At 42.7% G+C, this 22,891-nt stretch overlaps 1 protein-coding gene and 1 long non-coding RNA gene across 2 annotated transcripts in view; one reads left to right on the top strand and one right to left on the bottom strand.

The window, feature by feature from the left end:
• Window positions 1-460, bottom strand: part of LOC148774204 (uncharacterized) — a 52,196-nt gene extending 51,736 nt beyond the window's left edge. Inside the window, exon 1 of the long non-coding RNA XR_016036025.1 lies at window positions 310-460. This is a non-coding gene — a long non-coding RNA (uncharacterized LOC148774204). The remainder of the gene's footprint in view (window positions 1-309) is intronic.
• Window positions 96-20,257, top strand: STMND1 (stathmin domain containing 1). Its single transcript, XM_055407113.2, has 5 exons — window positions 96-295; window positions 8,269-8,449; window positions 11,975-12,126; window positions 18,730-18,861; window positions 19,552-20,257. The coding sequence occupies exons 1-5, from the start codon at window positions 215-217 to the stop codon at window positions 19,834-19,836; spliced, it is 831 nt and encodes a 276-aa protein (XP_055263088.2). The 5' UTR covers window positions 96-214; the 3' UTR covers window positions 19,837-20,257.
• The last annotated feature ends 2,634 nt before the right edge of the window (window positions 20,258-22,891 follow it).

Here is a 22,891-nt window from a genome sequence, read left to right as displayed (position 1 = left end):
CCGATCTTGCAGTTTCCGGTTGCAAAGGTCCCATCGCCGCGCAGGTCCCAGGTCCGCGTGATGTGGTTTATTGTGGCAACAGTTCCCTGGCGTCGAGCGCCTCCTGCCGAGCCCTGAAGCGCCCGAGGCTGGGGACAGCGGCGGCGCGGGGCGCGGGGTCCCGGCGCGGGGCGCGCGGGGGGCGCGGCCGCAGGAATCGCGCGCACCGCGCAAGATGGGCTGCGGACCTTCCCAACCGGGTGGAGAAAGGAGACGCGGGCCCGCGCCCAGGAAGGGCTGGGAAGAGGGATTCAAGGTAAAAGCACACACCCACAAAACAGACAAACTGTGCAGCCTGGGAGGCCTGGCGAGTCCCACGCCTGGAGGCGGCTGGAGAGGGCCCCGCGGGCGATCACAGCCCGCCTGGTGGTTGAGCATTGGGTGGACCGGGAGGGAGCGGCTTGCTTCAGCGGGGATTTAACTGCCGTCTCAATCAAGACTCGTGTTGCTCCAGGCCTAGCTTTTGGGTTTCAAGAGCCCACGAAGGTGGTCACACCCCCGGGCCAGAGGCGGGACTACGGGACAACGGCGCGTTCTGCAAGGAGCTGGGCTGGTGGTGATGCTCCAGGGAAGATGAGACTTCCTGGGAGCCGCCCTCTATTATCGGCTTCCCTTATGGGAGTAAGACCCGGAGGAGACCTCCACAGCCGTCTGGCTGAGCTCTCCTGCTCCTCACAAGAGGATCCCTAGGCCCAGGGAGGTGGACCACTTGCCAGAGGCTGTACAACTTGTTTTGGGGGAACAGGAGACAGTACCAAATTGTCAGGAGTCACATTTCAGGACTCCACCCACTCTCCCGTAATTCTTCTAGAGACACGATGGGGCATTTTACCCCCCAAGGGTAGGGCATGAAGAAATGGGCTGGTAGAGGCAAAAATAAGGTCCATGATTCTTGACATCGTCACTACCATGGCGAGACTTCCACAAAGAGAACTAGGAACCCACCAAGGTGCCTTCCAGAGGGGTTACCCCAACACCGTGTTGCCATATAATTTATTATCAAAAGCAGGATACTCTTGTGCTCGCTTCGGCAGCACATATACAAAAGCAGGTTACTCTTAAGAGTGAAGGTGAGGTGAAGTTGCTCAGTCGTGTCCGACTCTTTGCGACCCCACGGACTGTAGCCTACCAGGCTCTTCCATCCATGGGATTTTCCAGGCAAGAGTGCCATTCCCTTCTCCAGAGGATCTTCCCGACCCAGGGATCGAACCCAGGTCTCCTGCATTGTAGGCAGATGCTTTACTGTCTGGGCCACCAGGGAAGTCCTTAAGAGTGAAAGGCAACCCTATTGATAAATTTGCCCGGACAATCCAATATAAGCCCACACTGTCTGCCGCAAATCAAGATATAATGTCGCTCTTTCTGTATTCCCTGATGGCTCCGTCGGTAAAGAGGCTGCCTGCATTGCAGGAGCCCAGGGTTCAATCCCTGGGTCGGGAAGATCCTCTGGAGAAGGAAATGGCAACCCACTCCAGTATTCTTGCTTGGAGAATCCCATGGACAAAGTAGCCTGGTGGGCTACAGTCCATGGGGTCACAAAGAGTTCGACACAACTGAGTGGCTAACACACACACACATTCCTAAAGGGCATGTTTGGAAAGAGCAAACACTCTCTCAGCAGGTGGTGGGGAAGTCATTCTCCAGTATCAGTTACAACACCTACTGTGTGTAAATACATCAAAAACAAACCAGGCTTACTAAAGGCTGGGACTCAAGCTTGTTCCCCCGGGGGACTCCTGTGCCCAGATGCACACCTATTTCAACACTGTTTTCTGCTTTTCATCCCAACTGCCATGGTGTGCTTTTAGGAAACTATTGCCTCTTACTGGGTCTTTCTGCCTCTATCATCACCATCCTAACCAGTCTGGCTTCCACACTGCCACCCATCTTCCTAAGAAGAAGTTGCCCTTGCGGTGTAAAAGTTTACATTTGGTCTCATCCATCTCTCTGCAATCCCTTACATTCGTCTGCCAAACCAAGAAGCTGCAGTGCCCATTTCCTCCAGGCGTCATCACACTCTGTTCCTTTCCCCCGTGCCGTTCCCACTTCCTGGAATATCTTCCCTGGGCCCCATTCCTGGTCCTCCTGATGAACTCCTACCTGTCCCTCCACACTGAACCCAAGCACCACTGCCCAAACACTGTGACGCTCCCTTATCACGTGGTAGATGTTTGTTTAAAGTTCCTTCGCCCTCATTGATTTATGGGCTTATTGGGAGCAATTTGATCATCTTTGTTATTCATCACTGTTGGGGAATAACATTAAGAATATTTTTTTTATCTTTTTCCCCAAAATATATTAATGTGACTTTAAAGCACTAATCCATTCTGTTTTTCCCTTTTTTGGTACAAAAATCTTTTAAAATTTATTTTTACTGGCATGATTACATAGAAGACTTCAGTAGAAGAAAATTTTCACTATTTGTGTTTGTTTTATGGACATTAATCATTTGTCCCATCTCATGGTTATTACTGAAAAAAAAAATATATATATATATAGAGAGAGAAGGAGTACTGAAAAGCAATCATGTCCAAGTGTCAAATACACTGGGTCCCTTTGGACCAAACATTCCCAAGGCTGGGGAGGGGTTCTGGGTTTCTTCCTAACCTTTCCTGGGTAAGACAGTCATTGCCCCTTGCTTGGATTTTTGTACAACACTCCTAACTAGTCTCCCTGGGTGCTTCCTTCATAACCAGCTTCCACCTGCCCTGCGGCTCCAATCTTCCACGTGACCTCCAGAGGGATCATTCTAAAATAAAATCTGATTATGTCCGTTCTCTGCTGGAAAACAGTCACTAACCCACTAGGTAGGCGTATCCACCGATGGTCAAGAGTGGAACTACCTAGGTTTGATTTCTGGATTTACCACTTGTCAGCTGTGTGACTTGGGTCCAATTATTTGACCTCTCTGTGCCCTGGCTTCCTTTTCTGTAAAATAAAAGTAATGATAGTTATTTTGTAGAGTTGCTGGGAGAAATAAATGAATTCAGTTCACATTAAGTGCTCATACCAGAGCTTGGCACAGGATAAGCACTTAATATTAGTTATTGCAATCACTGTTGTTACAATTATTAGTTATTGCAGTCATTATTAATGTTAGTTACTGCAATCACTATTATTACAATTATTTATGTGAGATAAAACGCAAAGTTCTTTGCACACCTTACCAGCCACCCTCAAGCTGATGCTGGTCAAATGCCCCAGTTTCATCTCTCCCTACTCCCCTGTTCTAATCAAACCTTACCACGGGTTCCCCAAACCCATTCTGTTCCCACCTTTGCCCCTCATAGCCTCTTTCCTTCAGCTCTACCTTTTACATCTTCCTGGACCACAGGCAGATATGCCCCCAGGTTTCAAGATGACCCAAGACCACTCTTCTCCATAACCCTACCCTCCCCCCACGCTGGCAGAGTGAACCTCATACCTTCTCCCATCATATTTCAAAACATTTATTGTGCTTATTTATTTCCATGCTAGCCTCCCATCCTAAGCTATTACTGAATAAAAGAATTGTATTTTGTCTCTTAGTCTCCAATGCTCACTACAGTGTCTGGCGCAGAGCAGACGTTAATGAATGTTTTGGGGTGACTGTATGTAAAGCTGATGCTGACATGAGCTCCTCAGATTCCGTAGCCTCTTCTTGTCTCCTAGGAGCATAACTGAACTAATGACAACAAGGAGGAAATTCGATATTAAAATGACCTGAAAATAGACTCAGACTTGACTGTCTTTCCCTACTCCAAACATTTGACTTTGGAAATCCAATGTGGTGAAAATATAATTATTAACTAAATGCTCTCCGGCTATCAGAACAGTATTTTTTTTACCTTCATAAATTCATAGGGTTTGAGAGTTCCCTAGTTACGCAGTGTCTTTTAAATGAGATGAACACTTTTGCTTGCCTGAAATATTTATGTTTCTTAGCAGCTTGACTTTAAAATATTCTGAATCAAACTTCTTGAGATCTGCCTGCTGACTTTCTGTTCACTGTACCTTAAAGTGGCAAGAAGACGTGGTAATAAAATAATACATAATAAAGAAAGCATGGGGAACTGTTTTTAGAATAAATGCTCTTCTTCCATGTGATCAACTCAAAGTTTCTTACCTTATATAAAAGGGGAGAGACTAGATTGGAATAGATGATTTCTGAGTATCCTTTGCAGTTTTCCCCTAAACTTTGACAGGAAAATTCTTGTTTGTCATCAGTAAAGGGAGTTAACTTTTTAAAGTGCTTTTTTAAAAAAAAAATTATATTTCTAGTTGTTTTTGATTCAGTTCAGTTCAGTTGCTCAGTCGTGTCCGACTTTGCGACCCCATGACCCCGTGGACTGCAGCATGCCAGGCTTCCCTGTCTATCACCAACTCCCAGAGCTTGCTCAAACTCATGTCCATCACGTCGGTAATGCCATCCAACCATCTCATCCTCTGTCGTCCTCTTCTCCTCCTGCCTTCAATCTTTCCCAGCACCAGAGTCTTTTCCAATGAGTCAGTTCTTCACATTAGGTGGCCAGAGTATTGGAGCTTCAGCTTCAGCATCAGTCCTTCTAATGAATATTCAGGATAATGTTTTTGGAGGGTTGCTATTTATTATTATGTTTATTTTAAGTAAGCTAGAGAATATAAAAATTTAATGAGAAAAATTCTTCCTATATGTTTACAGACAAATACATTCATCAATTATCTGCCAATAATTTGATTTAGGAAGGTTTCAGCTCCAGGGGACTGTGACAGATGACTCTCTCCTTCCAAACTGTTCATCAGATTTGTTCCCACAAAGTGTTAGAACACAACATATAATGCCATCAGACCAACCAACCAACAAACAAAATACCTTTCTATAGTTAAAAGTAATACCTTCCTTGGGATGTTGATAATGCTCATGTATAGCTGTTACTTTGGAATTCACAGCTTTTCACTTCTGTCTAAAACTGGTAGATTTTTATCCCAAGACAGTGAAGCATAAAATAAAATCGATACAAAATATGGAAACGTTGATTCTGTACTTCTGCTATAACTTCATCTCAAGGACAAAATAAAACCTTCTACTCACCTCCCCACCCCCATACCATTACAGTTAGACTTCTCATTGGTGTGAAAATATAAACTCTGCATGCATAGACAGACCAGGAAAACTGTCTACACCATATCCCCATGAGGCATAGATCTAATTAATTTGTAAATATCTCTCGTCTTTGAACTACATCTTTTCTCAAGTCTAGATTATGAAATTGGGTGTTAAAACTTCCAGAATGTGTTGCACATAGATAAGATATTTGAAAGACATCGTTAGTTTGCAAAAGAGAAAAACCTTAAATTTCTGTCCTAGAAACTGAAGGCTGTTGGTATATGTTCTTTTATTCTGGAAGATTGTGTTTCATTGGCTACAATTTGAGTTTTGGTCACTGACAGATCTTGAAGGCAGGCTGTATTTAAATAAGCATAAATGGGAAAGATTCTTGCTCAGGCCTGGATGAGCTGCTTTGATGAAATAATTGGGAGGTTGTGTGGCATTTAAATCTACTCTGACTTGTAGTTGACAGATATCTTTGTGAAAATCCACGCGTTAGACTGAAAACATTCAAACTTGCTCTCAGTTCCAATGTGGGCATTTTGTTTGTTTTGTTGTTGTTGCTGTTAAATCAGCTCCCTGTTTCAGGATCTCCCCTGGGAAATCTTAAATGGCAAAATTAGTCCCCATGTGTAACTCAGTGCTTTGCTGGGTTCAAAAACCGAAGGCTCTGTGAAACAAAAGGAACTTGTAAAAAATATCTGTTTTACTATCACTTCATATATTGGGTTTTAATAGCTCATGTGGCAAGAGGAACAAAAATGCTGGATATAATCTTTACCTTCAGTGTGAACTGTGAGCCCCTTAAAGATAAACATCAGACAGGGTCTCCTTTTCCTGTTACACGAAATAGAAATATAATATGAGATATGTATACCTATAGCTATGTATATATATTCCATATAACAAAGGAAAAGGAGGCCCTGTATGAGAAAACATGACTGCTATTATATAATAGCATAGCATGGAATACGTTACATGTAAAGACTCTTTTCCTGGGTCAGCTTACTATTCAGGGATTGTATATACAATAACTGAGTCTGAGAATAAAGAATGAAGAGCCAAAGAGAAAAGCCTGTAGTTGTTCTCACCCTTTACCCTTGAGCTGAGTCGTGTTTCAGGACCGTTGAGTCTTTGTTTGCTTACGTCTTTGTTTGTTCAGTTGTTTGGTTTATCATATTTTCTCCTGTAGTTCTGAACCACAGAACTAATTAGCTCTCCACAGAATGAACTGATGTTGGTTTAGCTGGAGTGATCGTGTTCTGCAAACAGGATGATAAGCCATGCGAGTCTCCCTACTAACAGAACATACAAGAATAGCTAATAGAATTATGAGAACTTGAGAATGACGGGGGCCCTCAACCTGTCAGTGGTGGCTCCTCCTTAACCTCTGAGGGAGCTTCGGAATGCTTCCAGAAAGTGGTCGGATGGACTCAACTATTTTAAATTGTTTTTTTTTTTTATTGTGAAAGTACCAAAAGCCAACTCACTGGAAAAGATCCTGATGCTGGGAAAGATTGAGGGCATGAGGAGAAGGGGGAAACAGAGGATGAGATGGTTGGATGACATCATTGACTTGATGGACATGAATCTGAGCAAACTCCAGAAGATAGTGAAGGCCAGGGTAGCCTGGCGTGCTGCAGTCCATGCGTTCACAAAGAATCCAACATGACTGAGGAACTGAACAACAACACCCAAGAGTTTTATGCCAATGTCCTGGCTTCTCACTGTTTTCCTAGAGCGAATGTTATCTGCTTGGTCCCTAGAGTCATAATTGAGAGCCAGAAGGGGCCTCCCTGCTTTAAACTGAAGCTCTGAGAGGGGCTGTTGTCCCTCCTCTCTAATATTCTGGGGCCCACTCTTCCCCCACTTCCACGGCCAGGGTCCCAGTTCCTGTTTAGCCCAGTCTCCCCTGGACAGTTGCAGTCCTCTTACTGGTCACCCCGTTTTGTCCCTTCCTTCCCTCTGCTCCAGCCATGTGCGCTAACCCAAGAGCGATTTTTCTAAAAATCACACCTGATCACCTTATTTTACTTCCTGTATAAAAAGCCTACAAAGATTCCTGTTGCCTTCAAAACAAAATGGCACGTGCCTACATGTCACAAAAGACTTTCCTGCCTCAGCAGCTACCACTTTCTACATCAGTCTATCTCTGCTTAACTGGAATAATTCAAGTTTCTGAGCACACCCTGCTGTTTCCTGTGTACTTTTCCTGTGTCTAGAATGACCTTTTCCCTTTCCATACTGGGCCTCAGGGTTTCTCTGGTGGCTCAGTGGTAAAGAATCTGCCTGCAATGCAGGAGACCTGGGTTCGATCCCTGGATTAGGAAAATCCCCTGGAGAAGGAAATGGCAACCCACTCCAGTATTCTTGCCTGGGAAATCCCATGAGCAGAGGAGCCTGGCGGGCTATATAGTCCATGGGGTCGCAAAGGATTCCGATGTGACTTAGCGACTAAACAACAACTGGAAGCTCATTCATAAAGACCCAACTCAAGCATCTTCTCATTGACGTTTTCTTCAGTTTTTCCAGAGTCTAGAGCTGCATTTCTTGGCTGCTGGCACTGCAGCATCTTCAGCTGTGTCCTGCTTCTGACGTCAGATCACCATCTCCCTCTCTGTAGTCGCATCTTCTTCTGCCTCCCTCTTCTAAGGACACCTGTGATTACATTCAGAGCTCCCTGGATAACCAGGATACTCCTGCTATCATGAAGTCCTTAATTTAATCACACCCGAGAAGTCTGTTTTGCCTTAAAAGTTCACATCGACTAGTTGCTGAGTACTCTTTAGCCTCCCACAGATAACCAATTGACTAAGTATTCATAAAGCAGACCCTGCGACATTTTCATTTTCCAAGAAACCATTTTCTGGGACTTCTCCTGGTGGTGCAGTGGCTAAAACTCCATGCTTCGAATGCAGAGGGCCCGGGTTCAATCCCTGGTCAGGGCACTAGATCCCACATGCCACAACTAAGACTTCAACTGCTGCAATGAAGATTTAAGATCCCACGTGCCGCACCTAAAACCTGGTGCAGACACATAAATAAATAAAAATAAATTTAAAAATAAAAAATTGTATATCAACTGTACTTCCATAAAGTTTTTAAAAAGAAACCATTTTCTAAGAAGTCTTGACTCTCACAAAGCCATTCCCTTTTCACAGGCTGATGTCAGCGTGGCTCATTCTAGGGACAGTTACAGACCCCAGATTGAAACTTCACTGCCCGAGGATGCTATGGGCAGCCCCGGAGACCTGGACAAGCAGGCCCAGTTGGGAAGCTTACCTGGAACTATTCCAGAAAGTTTCCCATCTCCTAGTGAAAGAAACGGAAAACTAAATTCAGGTAACAATCCCCGTACGTGTTGATCTCTGTAAAATACTGTTTCTCTGAATACATTTTATAATGTGTGTTTGGGGACTTGCATCACTGCTTTTTGTGTTCCAGGCAGTGCTTCAAGTGATAAGGTCCCATCACTAAAACATTAGGAGTTATCCTTAGGCCTTCATTATGTGAGTGATACTAACCATTACTTACTCACATCATGAGTTAATAAGATACTAAAAATTTTGTTGATGACATAATTAAAACTTTCTTTTTTATTTAAAACTAAAAGTCCTTAGGACTTGCCTGGTGGTCCAGTGGCTAAGACTCCAAACTCCCAATGCAGGGGGCCTGGGTTCGATCCCTCGTCAGGGAACTAGATCCCACGTGCTGCAACTAAACTGCATGCTGCATCGAAGGTGGAAGCTCCCATGTGTCATATCTAAGACCCAGTGCAGCCTAATTAATTAGTTAATTAAGAAACTAAGAGCTCTTATTGGTGGTTGGATAAGGCCTTGGGAATAGGAGTTGCCCAGGCTTTAGTTAAATTCCTCAAAACTCCCACCATACTAACATCTTTCCAAGGCAAAGTTCTACATTTAAAAAATTAGTAAAACCTACATCAAACACTTTCTCCTGTCTCTCCCCATTCAAAGCTATCAGCCGATATATAGTAAAAGTATCTTCCAAAAACATCAAGACATAATTTTGACTTAGTGTGTTCTTTAGAAACTGTTAGTGGGCTTTTTTTTTTTAATGGTGTGTTTTCACTTTACTTGAGCTACCTTCTGGTGTTAAGAGCTGTTATTTCTATTTCTTCAGCCTTTAAAACAAATTGAACTTTTCAGACTCCAAGGAAGAGTACTCTCTTATTCAAAGGGGAAAGCTTTCATTCCATCCTTCATTCCCGTAGTTTCTTCCCTAGGAACCAGTTAGAGTCGGAAAATAGATTGGATAGTAAGTGACATACTTTTACTTGGACTTTTGCGGCAACTTGGGTTATGACAAACCTCCTTTTTTTAATGCCCATTTTATTTATCTTTTAAACTGAAGCATAGTTGATTTACAACATGGTATTAGTCTTAGGAATACGGCATAGGGATTCAGTATCTTTACAGATTATATATGCCATTAAAACTGATGACAAGACGATGGCTCTAATTCCCTGGGCTATAAAATACATCTTTGTTGCTTATCTACTTTATGCATAGTAGATTCTCTTTCATCACCCACCTCTACCTTGCCCCTACTCTTTTCCTTCTCGCCTTTGGTAACCACTAGTGTGTCTTCTATGTCTGAGTCCATTTCTGTTTTGCATATGCATTTGTTTGTGTTATTTAGATTCCACATATAAGTAATATTGTATAGTCTGTGTCTGATATGTCATTAAGCGTAATATTCACTAAGTCCATCACAAGTTTCACCTTGCTCCTCGTCTTGTGCTTCTGACAGGGTGTAGCATGACCTCTGAGGATGAGGGAGGGGCAGGGGAAGCAGGGCAGAGATGCCCCCCCTCACCCTGTGTTGGGTCAGCACTGGCATTTTTTCTCTCTGATAATTCTGTTGATGAGAATCCCTCCTAGACTGCAATACGAATGCTCGCTATCCACGTGTTAACAACCTACAGATTGTCAGGAGGCCAGGGACCTGGGTGCCTCTGGACAGGCAGTCCTGCCATCTATATACACGGTTGAGAGCAGTGTGGGGAGGGAGGCCCCGGGGAAGCACGAGAGAGACCAGCTGGGGAGGGGCTGAGCCACAAGAGCAGGTGTTTTCAAAATGCAGTACCAATTTGTTTTCAGGGAAGAGCCTCCTACAGGATAAATAAGAACCAGTGCCCCGAGCTTTCTATTTGTTCTCATCCCAGGTTCCTCTGGGGCTTCCCAGGTAGCGCAGTGATAAAGAATCCACCTGCCAAGGCAGGAGACACAGAAGATATGAGTTCGATCCCTAGGGTGGGAAGATTCTCCGGAGAAGGAAGTGGCAACCCACTCCTGTATCCGTGCCTGGGGAATCCCATGGACAGAGGAGCCTGGCAGGCTACAGTCCATGGGGTCACAAAGAGTCGGACACAACTGAAGCGACTTAGTGTGTACGCCGTTTCCTCTCTGTCTTCTCTCTGCATCCCTGCTCTTCACAGCTACAGAGTATATTTGTTAAAAATTTCAAGAAGGTTAATATTCTGAAGTGAGAGACATCTGGTTTGTGTGTGTGTGTGTCTAGAGGTTTTTCCTATCTTCCCATTACAAATTCACGAAGACTGTCTTCGTTAAACAGTGATGTTAGAAATTTTCATGAAAAGATTTCATCCACTGGATGGAAAGAGCGTCTTAAAATACAAGAGAGCTCACTTCTTTCTTTCATTTTTCTAAGTGTCAGTGGCTATGCTATGCTATGCTATGCTATGCTGTCACTTCAGTCGTGTCCGACTCTATGCGACCCCACAGATGGCAGCCCACCAGGCTCCCCTGTCCCTGGGATACTCCAGGCAAGAACACTGGCGTGGTTTGCCATTTCCTTCTTCAATGAATGAAAGTGAAAAGTGAAAGTGAAGTCTCCCAGTCGTGTCTAACTCTTAGCGACCCCATGGAGCCTTACCAGGCTCCTCCGTCCATGGGATTTTCCAGGTAAGAGTACTGGAGTGGGGTGCCATCACCTTCTCCGAAGTGTCAGTGGCTAGAGACTACTTATTTAATTTATTTCGGCTGTGCTGTGCAGCATACAGTATCCTGACCAGGAATCGAACCTGTGCCCCCTGCGCTGGAAGCACAGAGTCTTAACACCCAGACCACCAAGGAAGTCCTAAGAGCTCATTTCCAAGGACCCCTCATTGCACCTTTATTTTATGAGGTTGTGAAAACGGGATGCTTCCTTGCTTACTTCTATAATTGGGTGATGTGTAATGGGGCGGTCCCTCTCATTAGTGCTCCCCTATAAACTGTTTCTGTGCCATTTTTAGAATCACTGATAAAAACTTAGCTACCACTTGACTCCAATTCTGATTTGGTTCAAAGACTCTTTTCAAAAAGGCATGCTTTTACTTATGTAGATTTAGCAGATGGCATAATTGTAAACTCGGGGTTGCAGAACTAGAAGTCTCTTGGCAACATCACACTGTTTATCCTTTGTATACAAAGCATAGAAACCAAACTGCAACTCATGAGAGTCACTGAAAGACTATCTTGTTTGTACCTGTGGTTTAGCGTCATAATTATTGCACAGAACCCGTGTAATCGTACCCGAGTGTATATGTGTTGTTACAACAAAAATGTAGTATATAGCAACACATGAAAGGACTTTTTTGTTCTGTTAATATTCCAACCTGCTAAGTAAACATTATATTATGTTGATGTGTATCCTCTGTAAGAACATTAAGGATTTGAACATCAAAGGATTATAAAGATTTGTAATGGAAACATATTTAGGTACAAGTGTTGAGACTAACAATTAATTATTTAGCATGATTTATAAGGCATGTATTTAGCATTTGATTGATAAAATCATTGTGCTTAAATTTCACTTTCTCTTTTTCTTTTCCTTTGGAAGACCTAGTGATCAATGGATTAATCCATAATTCCCAACCCTTAGAGAATCGAGAGCGACAAAAGTCATCAGACATTCTGGAGGAGTTAATTGTTCAAGGAATAATACAGAGCCACAGCAGAGTATTTAGAAATGGAGAATCATACAATGTCATGGCAAGTAATTTTGTAATTAACACTAACTTATAGGGAAAATAAGCTTTCCAGGTGACTTGGTGATGAAGAATCTGCCTGCCACTGCAGGAGACTCAAGAGACTCAGGTTCCTGGGTCAGGAGGATCCCCTGGAAAATAATAATCCACTCTAGTATTCTTGCTGGGAAAATTCCAAGGACAGAGGAGTCTGGTGGGCTATAGTCCATGGGGTTGCAAAGAGTTGGACATGACTGAGTGACTCAGCATGCCCTGCATAGTTGAAGATAGCAACAGGATGTGACTGATCAGGAGTTATTTTTTCTAGCAATATGCATCTTAGTGTCACAATACAGATTATACTACAGCGTTTATCTAAGCCAGTTTTTTCCTCCCATTAACTCCCTCACCCCTCCACACACCACCCTTCTCTATGGATTCAGGAATTGCCTGATCATTAGTGATTAATGAATCCAATAAGACATATCTTGGGTTTTACCAAACTTGAAACCTAAGACCCATTGAATCAAATGCCTTCCTTCTTTCAGCAGTTTTTATTAAACATTGCCTCTGTATTCGATATGTGAATATAGAACTGAACACTGGCTTAGCCAATCAGAAAATAGGTCTAAATACCAAAGCTAAAGCAGATACGCTTATCATTTATATACACACCTAGAGGTCAATCATGAGGAAATAAAACGAAATGATAAAAATTGTTATACTCTATTTTTCTTTGTCAATTCATCTTAACTAATCAATCATTGTTTTTCTGTAGTATGAGCAGTTCGTTTTAGGCTGATTTTAACTGGTTGTGGTCAAAGTCTTGAGTTCACTTTTTAATAAGCTCTTTGTAAACCTATGGTGAGGATAGCAGGCTTGGTGTTGTTTTGCTTAGTTCTCTTGTTTGTTTGGGTTTCTTTTTAAGCCACTGCTCCCAGCAGTACCTGTAATCCTAAAGCATAGACAGAGGAAAAAAGATGAAGAAATAACACAGAAAATGAATAGGAAAGAAAAGAAGGAAACTGAAATGATGGAAATTGAGGCCTGAAATTATATCAAAGCCACCTTAGTGGTGACCAGTCTCCTGCGTTGTAGGGAAAACAATCAAATAGGGAATAAAAAGATTCATTATTGAAATCAAGTTTGCCACCTAAGTCACTTAGTGTTTCAATGAAGGTAATTTCCTTCTCTGTGTATGGGACTTGCTGAGAACTCATGATAAAAGCCAACATGGCATTTTCTTTTGAAGAAGGAAAAAATAAGTGCTACAGAAAGTATTCAGCGAAAGGAAGGAGATTGTTAAGCCTTATGAATGATATTATCAAGCTGCCAATAATAAGAGGAAGTGAGGGAAGGTGAAAATGGACCATATGATGGAAAAAATGATGCCAACATAATGACAATTTACATTTGTATAAGGCCAGCTATCAGGATACAGGGCATTTCGAAGTACCTTAGCTTACTTTCCTTTGGAGAAAGAAATGGCAACCCACTCCAGTGTTCTTGCCTGGAGAATCCCAGGGACGGGGGAGCCTGGGTGGGAGGCCGTCTATGGGGTCGCAGAGAGCAGACACGACTGAAGCGACTTAGCAGCAGCAACAGCATCTTCAAAGTACTAAAAAATGATGTGTCTTTAATATGAAAAAGGCTAGGAGAGATTTTTTTCTTGCTGTAGATGAATCTCTGGGGAATCAGAAAATAAAAGGTGAATCAAAAAAAACAAAAAAAAGACAGGAGAGCCATCTGGAGGAAGATAGACTGTGTGGACATTCAGTAACTAAGCAATGCCTTCTGAAGAGAGATGCTATTGTCCCTTGATGCTCACACCAGTGGGAGTAGCAATAAAATATTGTTCAGTGATTCCAATGCCAGAGATGAATGAATTCAGACTCAGACCTCACTAGGGCACCAGCAAGGTTAATTAATATAAGCTGCATCATGAAAGAAATGTATCTATTAAAAAATGAAAACTACAGGCTTGACTTTCAATAACATCATTAAGAGAGCCAAAGATGAAGGCTTCATTTGTATTCGTATTATGCAGAAATGGAATGGTGGAGCATAGTTGGAGTGTTCTCAGAAGGATTTAAATGTGACAGGACTGCAGAGGTAGGCGAGAATAACACAGTTTTTTTTTTTTTATTTTTTGGTTTGGAATTGAGCCAAGATGTCCAACAAAAGCCAGACTTGCAACAGGCCAGAACAGTAAAGCATCTTATTACTTAGCACAGTCCTTAACCTGAACATTTGCATAACCCTGGAAGCTTTCAGAACTCCTGGGACCAGTGGCAGAGGCTGGGCCCCAGAATGTAGAGCTTTTGAAAGCTCCCAGGGTCCTCCTGAGCAGCCCAGGCTGAGAAGTGCTGCCCTGAAGTGTCAATAAAAGTGTACACCAAGCCCTCACATTCATGATCAAGCTGGGAAGGATTAAAGCTTTCGAAACTAAAATTCCCCCATTCACCCTGAAAGAAAGTCCTAAAATATTCCAGAAAATAGAGCATCTGTTCACTAGAGGACTAAGATGGTACCTAGGAAGCATATGGAAATGAAGAGAGATAATTGCTCAGGGTCACTGGTGAAGTCTCTCAATTCATGTGTAGCTGAGAACGTGTATGTCAGACACCAGAGATCTTGACTATCTGGGGGAAGGTTGTAAGGCCAATGCAAAAAGTTGAGACTGAATATTGAAGGACTGAAAGGGGAACCATATTAAGAATGAAAATATCATGAGACAGTTAATACTTTTAACTAGGAAACAAAAAGCCAAAGGAAACAAAGAGGACTCCCCTATGACCTAGTCTCTTCCTAGAAGTCCACAGCTGTGTCTTTGTCCAGGGGCCCCCACTGTCTTTTTGTTTGTTTGTTTGGCTGCTCCATATGGCATGTGGGATCTTAGTTCCCCAACCAGGGATGGAACCCCTGCCCCCTGTATTGGAAGTCAGAGTCTTAACAGCTGGACCACCAGGGAAGTACCCTCTGTCATCTTTTTTCTCAATTTTTTTCATCATCTGCTTTTTAGCCAGTACTATGTCCATTCCTGGGTAACCTGCCTGAAAGCATATTCATACTAATAGGTGTTACGTTCACTCAGAATTATAATGATATGTAAGAAATACAATGTTAAGAAGCTAAAGTATCAGACCAAGTGAATCATCCAGTACCTTTTAAAACATTCTCATGAGACTCCAGTGACTGTATTAAGAATGTAAATTGGTTTTATGTACACATGTAAATATCTGTATGGCTTGGTACAGATCTCTTTAAAGAGATGGGATTGGCTCTCATTTATCCACATAGGTATTATCGACTTTGTTGTTGATTAGTCACTAAGTCAACCAGTCAATCCTAAAAGAAGTCAGTCCTGAATATTCATTAGAAGGACTGATGCTGAAGCTGAAACTCCAGTACTTTGGCCACCTGATGCAAAGAACTGATTCATTGGAAAAGACCCTGATGCTGGGAAAGACTGAAGGCAGGAGGAGAAGGGGACGACAGAGGATGAGATGATTGGATGGCATCACCAACTCGATGGACATGAGTTTGAGCACACTCCAGGAGTTGGTGATGGACAGGGAAGCCTGGCGTGCTGCAGTCCATGGGGTTGTAAAGAGTCGGATACAACTAAGCAACCGAACTGACTAAACGGAGTCTCTAAGTGAAGTCAGATTCTTTGCAACCCCAGAGGAACCCCACCAGGCTCCTCTGTCCATAGAATTTCCCAGGCAAGTATTCTGGAGTGGGTTGCCATTTCCTTCTCCAGAGGATCTTCCTGAACCAGGGGATCGAACCCAATCTGCCTGAATTGTCAGGCAGATTCTCTACCACTGAGCTACCAGGGAAACCCATTATCCACTTAAGAGTCTTTTATCCCAAACTCATTTCTCCCATCCTGGGTTTCCCTGCACAAGACTCTCAATCCTCTGTTGAATCCTCCTATCTCTGGTCCAAGATGATTCCCATTTCAAGCCAACTCCTGTCCTTGATAACTTTCAATATTGTTAGGGAATTTGTTGACAATATATCAGAGTTTCTAACATTGTTGAACCTCATGGGGAGTTTTTTTAAGGGGGAGGAAGTTGACCAGATAAAGACAAAATAATGGCAGTTCACGCTCAGAATGATTGTCTTGGAGGTTTTAACAATGAACAGGAATGACAGATCTCTTCTGAGAATCTGCCTTACTCTACGCACAAGACTCTCACTAAGGGAGTATAGCCAAAGTAAGTTTATTTGTTGGTCAATAGTTAACTAGAAAAGTGCTGAGGGTGCCAGAAGTAATGTATACAAGGTATGTTGGCTAGAAACAAGACCCTCAACTTATTACAGTGTCTTGGGCATGCCATCCCCTGCTGCTGCTCGTAAAGAAAATAGTTGAACTAATAACTTCTATAGGTTTTGAAGCTGATTTTTTGTATGGTTTCTATGGGTAGCTCTCTAGGTATAATGTGATCATATAATCCTATCATTTTTGATAAATGGTACAAAATGATAGTTGATAACTCCTGATTTCATAAAATCCAGTGGTAAAGAATACAGATAGATTTTCTCAGGTCTTTGAACGCTTTTCTTTAAAATGTCAAACTCAAGAAAGGACAGAGGTTGCCCAGGTAGGATTAACCTCCACAAGGAGTAGGAAGCATATGATTTCTTAAGAGTCATTTTTGGATAAATCCATAGGAAGAGTCCACCCAAACTGGAAAGCCCAAGTTCTCTGGAAACTGTTGAGCTCATCACTTAAATCAAGGTTCAGATCCTGTGTAAGCCTGAAGGAACCTTTGTTTATTGGATTTTAGATGACTATATCATATTCTTAGCCCTCTCTGAGTGAACATCCCTAAAAAAACTATCTTCACCTAATTTTACAGTATCTCTAGTTGAGCCCCCATAGCAAGCATATCTGTCTTTTCAGCAGATGGCTTTGGCCAGCAGGGAGCCTAAAAACCAATGGTCATTAAAAAAATAAAACAAGACTGGGGGAGGGGAACTTGCTTTGACAAACATCTCCCAGTTTTCCTGCAGTGCACAATTTCTCACCACATAAAACTGTCTGAAGGCTGCAACTGAGCCAAAACTTTAATAAATGTTTTCCCTCTAAAAGGCTTTCCAAGAATCATAGATTTTAAAGCTGGAAGGAACCTTAGCCGTCCTCAGCAGATTGCAGAGCGGCATTTATGGTATAATTTTGAGAAAAGTGAGTCCAGAGAGACGAAATGCTTTGTGTCAGGTCACCCAGTGAGTAGCAGTGGTAGACCCGGGATGAAATAGAGTCCAGGACCCCTGCCTGCTGGCCCCCAAGCTTCTGAATCTCATTTGTCCCCTTCTTGACAAGTACTGTGTTTGGTATGATTCTGTGTGCTATCGTTGAACAAAGTCCATGCTTTCACTGAATGAAAAGTAATCCGTTGAGTTGGTGATGCCATCCAACCATCTCATCCTTTGTCATCCCCTTCTCCTCCTGCCTGCAATCTTTCCCAGCATCAGGGTCTTTTCCAAGGAGTCAGTTCTTCGCATCAGGTGGCCAGAGTATTGGAGTTTCAGCTTCAACATCAGTCCTTCCAATGAATATTCAGGACTGATTTCCTTTAGGATGGACTGGTTAGATCCCCTAAACAGAGGATTAGGGCACTATTTATGTATCATTTTAATTTTTCATACCCAAGGTATATTATTTTTTAAAATTAAACTTTCTTTGCAAACCCTTTACAACAGTTTAACCTTTTTTAATAACTAGAAATTATAATCAAAGTCATTATCGCTGCTCTAAACTATATAAAGGATGGCCAGTCAGAGGAGATATGCACGCGTGCTAAGTCACTTCAGTCGTATCTGACTCTTTGCAACCCATGGACTGTAGCCCACCAGGCTTCCCTCCATGGGATTCTCCAGACAAGAATACTGGAGTGGGTTGCCATGCTCTCCTCCAGGGGATCTTCCTGACCTAGGGATAGAACCCACGTCTCTTATGTCTTCTGCATTGGTAGGCAGTTCTTTACCACTGGCGCCACCTGGGAAGCCCTCATAGTAAATAGTATGGGTTTTTTTTTTTTTCTGTCATCATGAAAACACGTGGAAAGAACCAACAGCAAAGCCCAGTGCAGAACAGAGTTGCTGTATCAGTGATTGTTAAGCCTCTCCTCCATAATACCAAAAGTTCTAATCTCAATCCCAAATGAAAGTCTTTTGTTGCTTGTGGAATATTAAAAAATCATGGGGTTTAACTTTTTACCTTGAATTACAAATGCATCCAGCATTCATTTGCCACTTTTCCCCATCTTGTTTGTGTTCTTCAGATTTTTTTTTTCCTTCTTATCAGCCCTCTTCCATCTCTGCGTTTTTTCATGTTTGTTTTTTGGGTGGTTGTTTTTTTTTCTATAATAGTTTGTTTTTTCCCTAGACATCCAATAGATACTTTTTCTTTAGGAATCAGTTCTGTTGTTACCAGGAATTAAGTCTTTAGGAGTGAGTTCAGTTTTTACCAGTTTTCACATCATTGTTTTTAAAATCTATCCAAAAATCTGTTCAGATTTTTAGAACTAACACCTTAAACAATGTTTCACTCTCTCTTGCCTTTCCCTTTGCCAGTGAATACATTTGTCTGTCCACTTTAAAAAGTGTCTTCCTCCAGGTGAGCACTACCGAGAAGCCACTGAGAAAGCCACCAGCCAGGCTGAAAAAACTTAAGATCAAGAAGGAAGGAAAAGATTTCACGATGAAGGACATAGAAGAGAAGATGCGGGCGGTAGAGGCGCGCAGGAAGGTAGCCCAGCTCTCACGTGAGGGGCGCTGCTCTGAATGAGTGCATCCTCTCTAATCGGCAGCTTTCAGACAAATTGCATGGGTTGTATTAATTCTTTTAGTGATCTCTATGCTTCCCATGCTGTATACTTAATTTTTTTAAGTTCTCTTTGTGTGGTGAAGAAATGAAGCACCATCTTGAATTTGGTTGAATTACAGCTCCATAAAGCCTAAGGAAGCAATATCTACTTCTGAGAATTAAGTATGATATTTTCTTCCTATTAAAAAAAGAGAAGGAAACATTAGTTGGGGCCCCAGGTGGCAGGAGGTTTTGGTTGGAGGATGGGAGCTGAGAGGAGGCTATGCAGACCTCAGACGCCTGCAGCATTCACACACACATGGTCCCCATCACCCTCTGTCTACCATTATTTTGGGAACCAGCCTTCATGGCTTTGGTCTGACAGCCTTTACTTGCGTGTCTCTTGTTGACCTCCCAAAAAGCAAGGTCTAGACCATAGCTCCTTGAGAGTGTCTGGAGGGTGTAGGGGTGGGGTGGGGGGGTCTTTCCCCTTCAATAGTAATTCCTCAACCTCTGTTGAATGACTGCATAATGAAATAGAGAAGCCAAGAATGTTCGTTACAGGCAGTATTAATGAGAACTTGGAGAAAGTTACTGGGACTCTTTTCTTCACCCTTTAACGCTGCTTTTCAGACTAAAGAAGAAGAAATAAGAAAAAGGCTACAGAGCGACCGACTTCTGCCCCCAGCCCGTCATTCAGATTCAGCTGAACTGGTTGGGGAGGAGGTTCCGTTTGCAAAAGGACCCAAAACCGTGAGTTGTGCCGAATTTGAACCATCTGACCTGCAGGAAGGAAAACTGCTGAAAAGGAAGAAGAGTAAAAGTGAAACTACCTCTGATGATAGAAACTATAGTTACGAAAATATCGGGGTTGTAGAGTCAGACATGTCCTACAACCAAGCGGACGACGTATTCTGATAGAAGTTAAGCCATTTTATGTGAATTTCAGGAAAAGGCATCCATTTCCCCAAGTGTGACATTCTTAGGCTGTCTCCAGTTTTCTTTGACTGCCTGACCCCTCACACCCTGCGATGTGCCTTGGGCTTTAGGAATGATTGTGAGAGCTGCCTGGGCTGGAGCTCAGTTGAGTCGACTAAATAGCTAGGCTGGCTTTCAAAAAATTAAATAAAAGGAAAATTTGACCAACTTCGGTTTTATAAAGTTGTTGTTCTCCTTAAGTGTGGGTTCAAACATTGTGAAAATGCCTTTCATTTGTGAGTACCTTTCAGCTTCTGTTAATGTGTTTGTGACAAATAAAATACTTCTTTGTGGTTCCTGCCCCTTGGCTGTGTCCACCCTCTGAGGGTCCTTTAAGACAAATTTATGGATTTGTGTTAAGTATTTTCATGATTTGTATGCTTCATATGCTGTATGTTTAGGTGTGGGTTTTTTTTTTTTTCTTTTAATTCTCTTTGTGTTGTGATGAAAGCAAAATCCTAATGGTGGCTAAATTACATTTCATTCACAAAATTTAAGAAAGCAACACCCAATTCTCAGAATTAAATGAAGTATGAAATTTTCTTCACGTGAGAAAAGAAAAACTTTAAGTGGAGCTGGTCGGGGAGGAGGTCCAGTGCCTGACTTCCTTGAGGAGTTTTCTGGCCCTCGTCTTCCTGGAATTGCACTGTGGTTCTTCTGTTCCCTCACCACCCTCGTCCAGTCAATTATCAGGTCCTATGAGTCTACATTCTATGAGGATATTTTGTATCCATGTTTATACTCTCTCCCGTCATTACCTAGTTCAGACCATCCAACCATCATTCAGCTAGATTACTACAATCGTCTTTCTTTTTTCAATAGTCTTGAGAAATGGAATATTTCCTGCCGTATCAGTAAACAAGGATGTCACAGTCATCAGACTGTAGCCCTGCAGTGTGAGTTGATGAGCCCTGAGGGGTTCAGGAAGGAAAGCATACCTGCTGTCTAGCAGCCATCAGATTGCAGCCACTCCATAAGATGAGCCCTGAGGAAACTCAGGATCTGAAAATACAGGATATGGCCCCAGATAGCTGAGGTGCATATCAAAGGCATGATTTCAGTGAGCCCAGACTCTTGCATCTTCCCATACATAGGAAAGTACTAAATTCCTTAACTTGACACATCTAGTTTCTTTAATTAACAGTAATCTTTTGATGTTCCGAACTACCTGCCCTTTATTGTAACTCTTATATATCCTAGCTCCTCTTCTCACAGCCTCGGAGGAGTTTCTCAAGCTATCTGAAATGCTGTCTCCTGGGCTACAGTCCTCATCTGTCCCAAATAAAACTTAACTCTCAACTCTCACATTTTGCAATTTTTTTCTGACAGTTTTTTACAGTCTGACTTTATACTGAAAAAAACAGTCTTTTCAGTATTTATTCAGTGGTCTTCTGCTGAAACCCTTTGTTGGTTCCCTTTCATGATCAAGGTAAAGTCCAGACTTCTTTTTCTCATTGGTAAGACCCTCCGCTTTCATAATTCACTTCTGCTGAATTTCTGCTTCTTCAAACTTCACACACTCCCTAGTCTCTGGGCCTTTGTGCTTGCTGTCCGCTCCTTCCTCTCTCCCCATCTCACGGCTTTACTTGACGAACACCCTCTTGTTTCTCGCGTCTCCACTCAGACCCCACTTCCTCTGACGCCCCTGGTCTGGGCTGATGGCCTCTCTCATAGCTGCCCTTTCTTCCGGGTTCCTCGGTGTCACACCTGCCACCTCTGTAGGAATTAGCTGATGCGTGTCCATCTTCCCCACCAGACAGGGCACAGGATGGGTTCGTCTTGACCTCGGTTGCAGTTTTGTACCTTGGAAAGTGACTAGCACATGATATATGCTCTGTAAATATTTCTTCAGTAGATGAGTCATTATACCCATCCATCCTCCAAAAGCCAGAGGAGAGCCCAGGAGATGGCTTGTTTCCCTGGGAATCATGGCTGGGGGCAGTGCTGACTTGAGCAGAAGACCACTGGGCACCTCCTGTTTGTACATTCCCTTTGGGATGGTATAATGGACACCACATCTTCCTACAGCCTATAGGACTGAGGACTCCTTAAGCTGATGGATGGTGGTGCTGGTTGGGGAGGCTTCTTTCGAAACTCATTTCAGAACCAAAACCTTTAAGAATCAGAGTCTACTTCTTACAATGGTACCTTGGAAAGCCCTGTAGGCTCCCTGTGCCTCTTTTGTGAAAGTGTTAGCTGCTCAGTCATGTCCAACTTTTTGCGACCTCATGGACTGTAGCCCGCCAGACTCTTTTGACCATGGGATTCTCTAGGCAAGAATACTGGAGTGGGTTGCCATTCCCTTCTCCAGGGGATCTTCCCAACCCAGGGATTGAACCCAGGTCTCCCACATTGCAGGCAGATTCTTTACTGCCTGATCCACCTTACTTTGTATGTTAATTTGGAATCACACTTTTCAGAGTTGTACCAGATAAAATACTGTGTTTAAAAGTACTGTGCAAGCTAAAACATGTGAATATTTATAGCATATTATTGACATAAAATCCTATGTGGGCAACATGATGTTTTTCATCTGTCCATGGGTTTTTCTACAGAGATGATCTCGCGGTGACAAGTGCCAATCCTAATCATGTGAAATATTAAAGTAGCTAATGATTGACTACTATAAAATAATTGTGCTGGGACACTTTGGAAGAGTTGGAGTATCATTCAGACCTACGCAAATAATAAAATTTAATTGACTAAAAATACATTCAATGCAAATTTACAGTAATTGTTGAAAGTTAAATCAATCTTCAAATTTGCTAAATACCCAAATAATACTTTCCCTTGAAATCATGTTTGTGCCTATCCTATTTATAGGCATGTTTATTGAGCTAAAATAAATGTAATTATAGGGCTTCCCTGGTGGCTCAGTGCTAAAGAGTCCGCCTGCCAGTGCAATAGACGCAGGTTCGATCCCTGAACCGGGAGGATCCCACATGCCGCAGAGCCACTCAGCCCATGCACCACAACTATTGAGCCTGTGCTCTAG

Source organism: Moschus berezovskii, chromosome 23 (assembly GCF_049115385.1).
Source record: "Moschus berezovskii isolate FMDL1 chromosome 23, NW_MosBer_1.0, whole genome shotgun sequence".
Lineage (NCBI taxonomy): Eukaryota > Metazoa > Chordata > Mammalia > Artiodactyla > Moschidae > Moschus > Moschus berezovskii.
Note: the sequence above shows the minus strand (reverse complement) of the source record. Positions and strands in the feature narration are given on the sequence as shown.

Excerpts from the sequence above, each read along its gene's own strand:
- STMND1 (XM_055407113.2), top strand. The coding sequence starts at position 215 with ATGGGCTGCGGACCTTCCCAACCGGGTGGAGAAAGGAGACGCGGGCCC. Across the intron at positions 296-8,268 it reads GCTGGGAAGAGGGATTCAAG|GCTGATGTCAGCGTGGCTCA; the intron begins GTAAAAGCACAC and ends CCCTTTTCACAG. Across the intron at positions 12,127-18,729 it reads GAGAATCATACAATGTCATG|GTGAGCACTACCGAGAAGCC; the intron begins GCAAGTAATTTT and ends GTCTTCCTCCAG.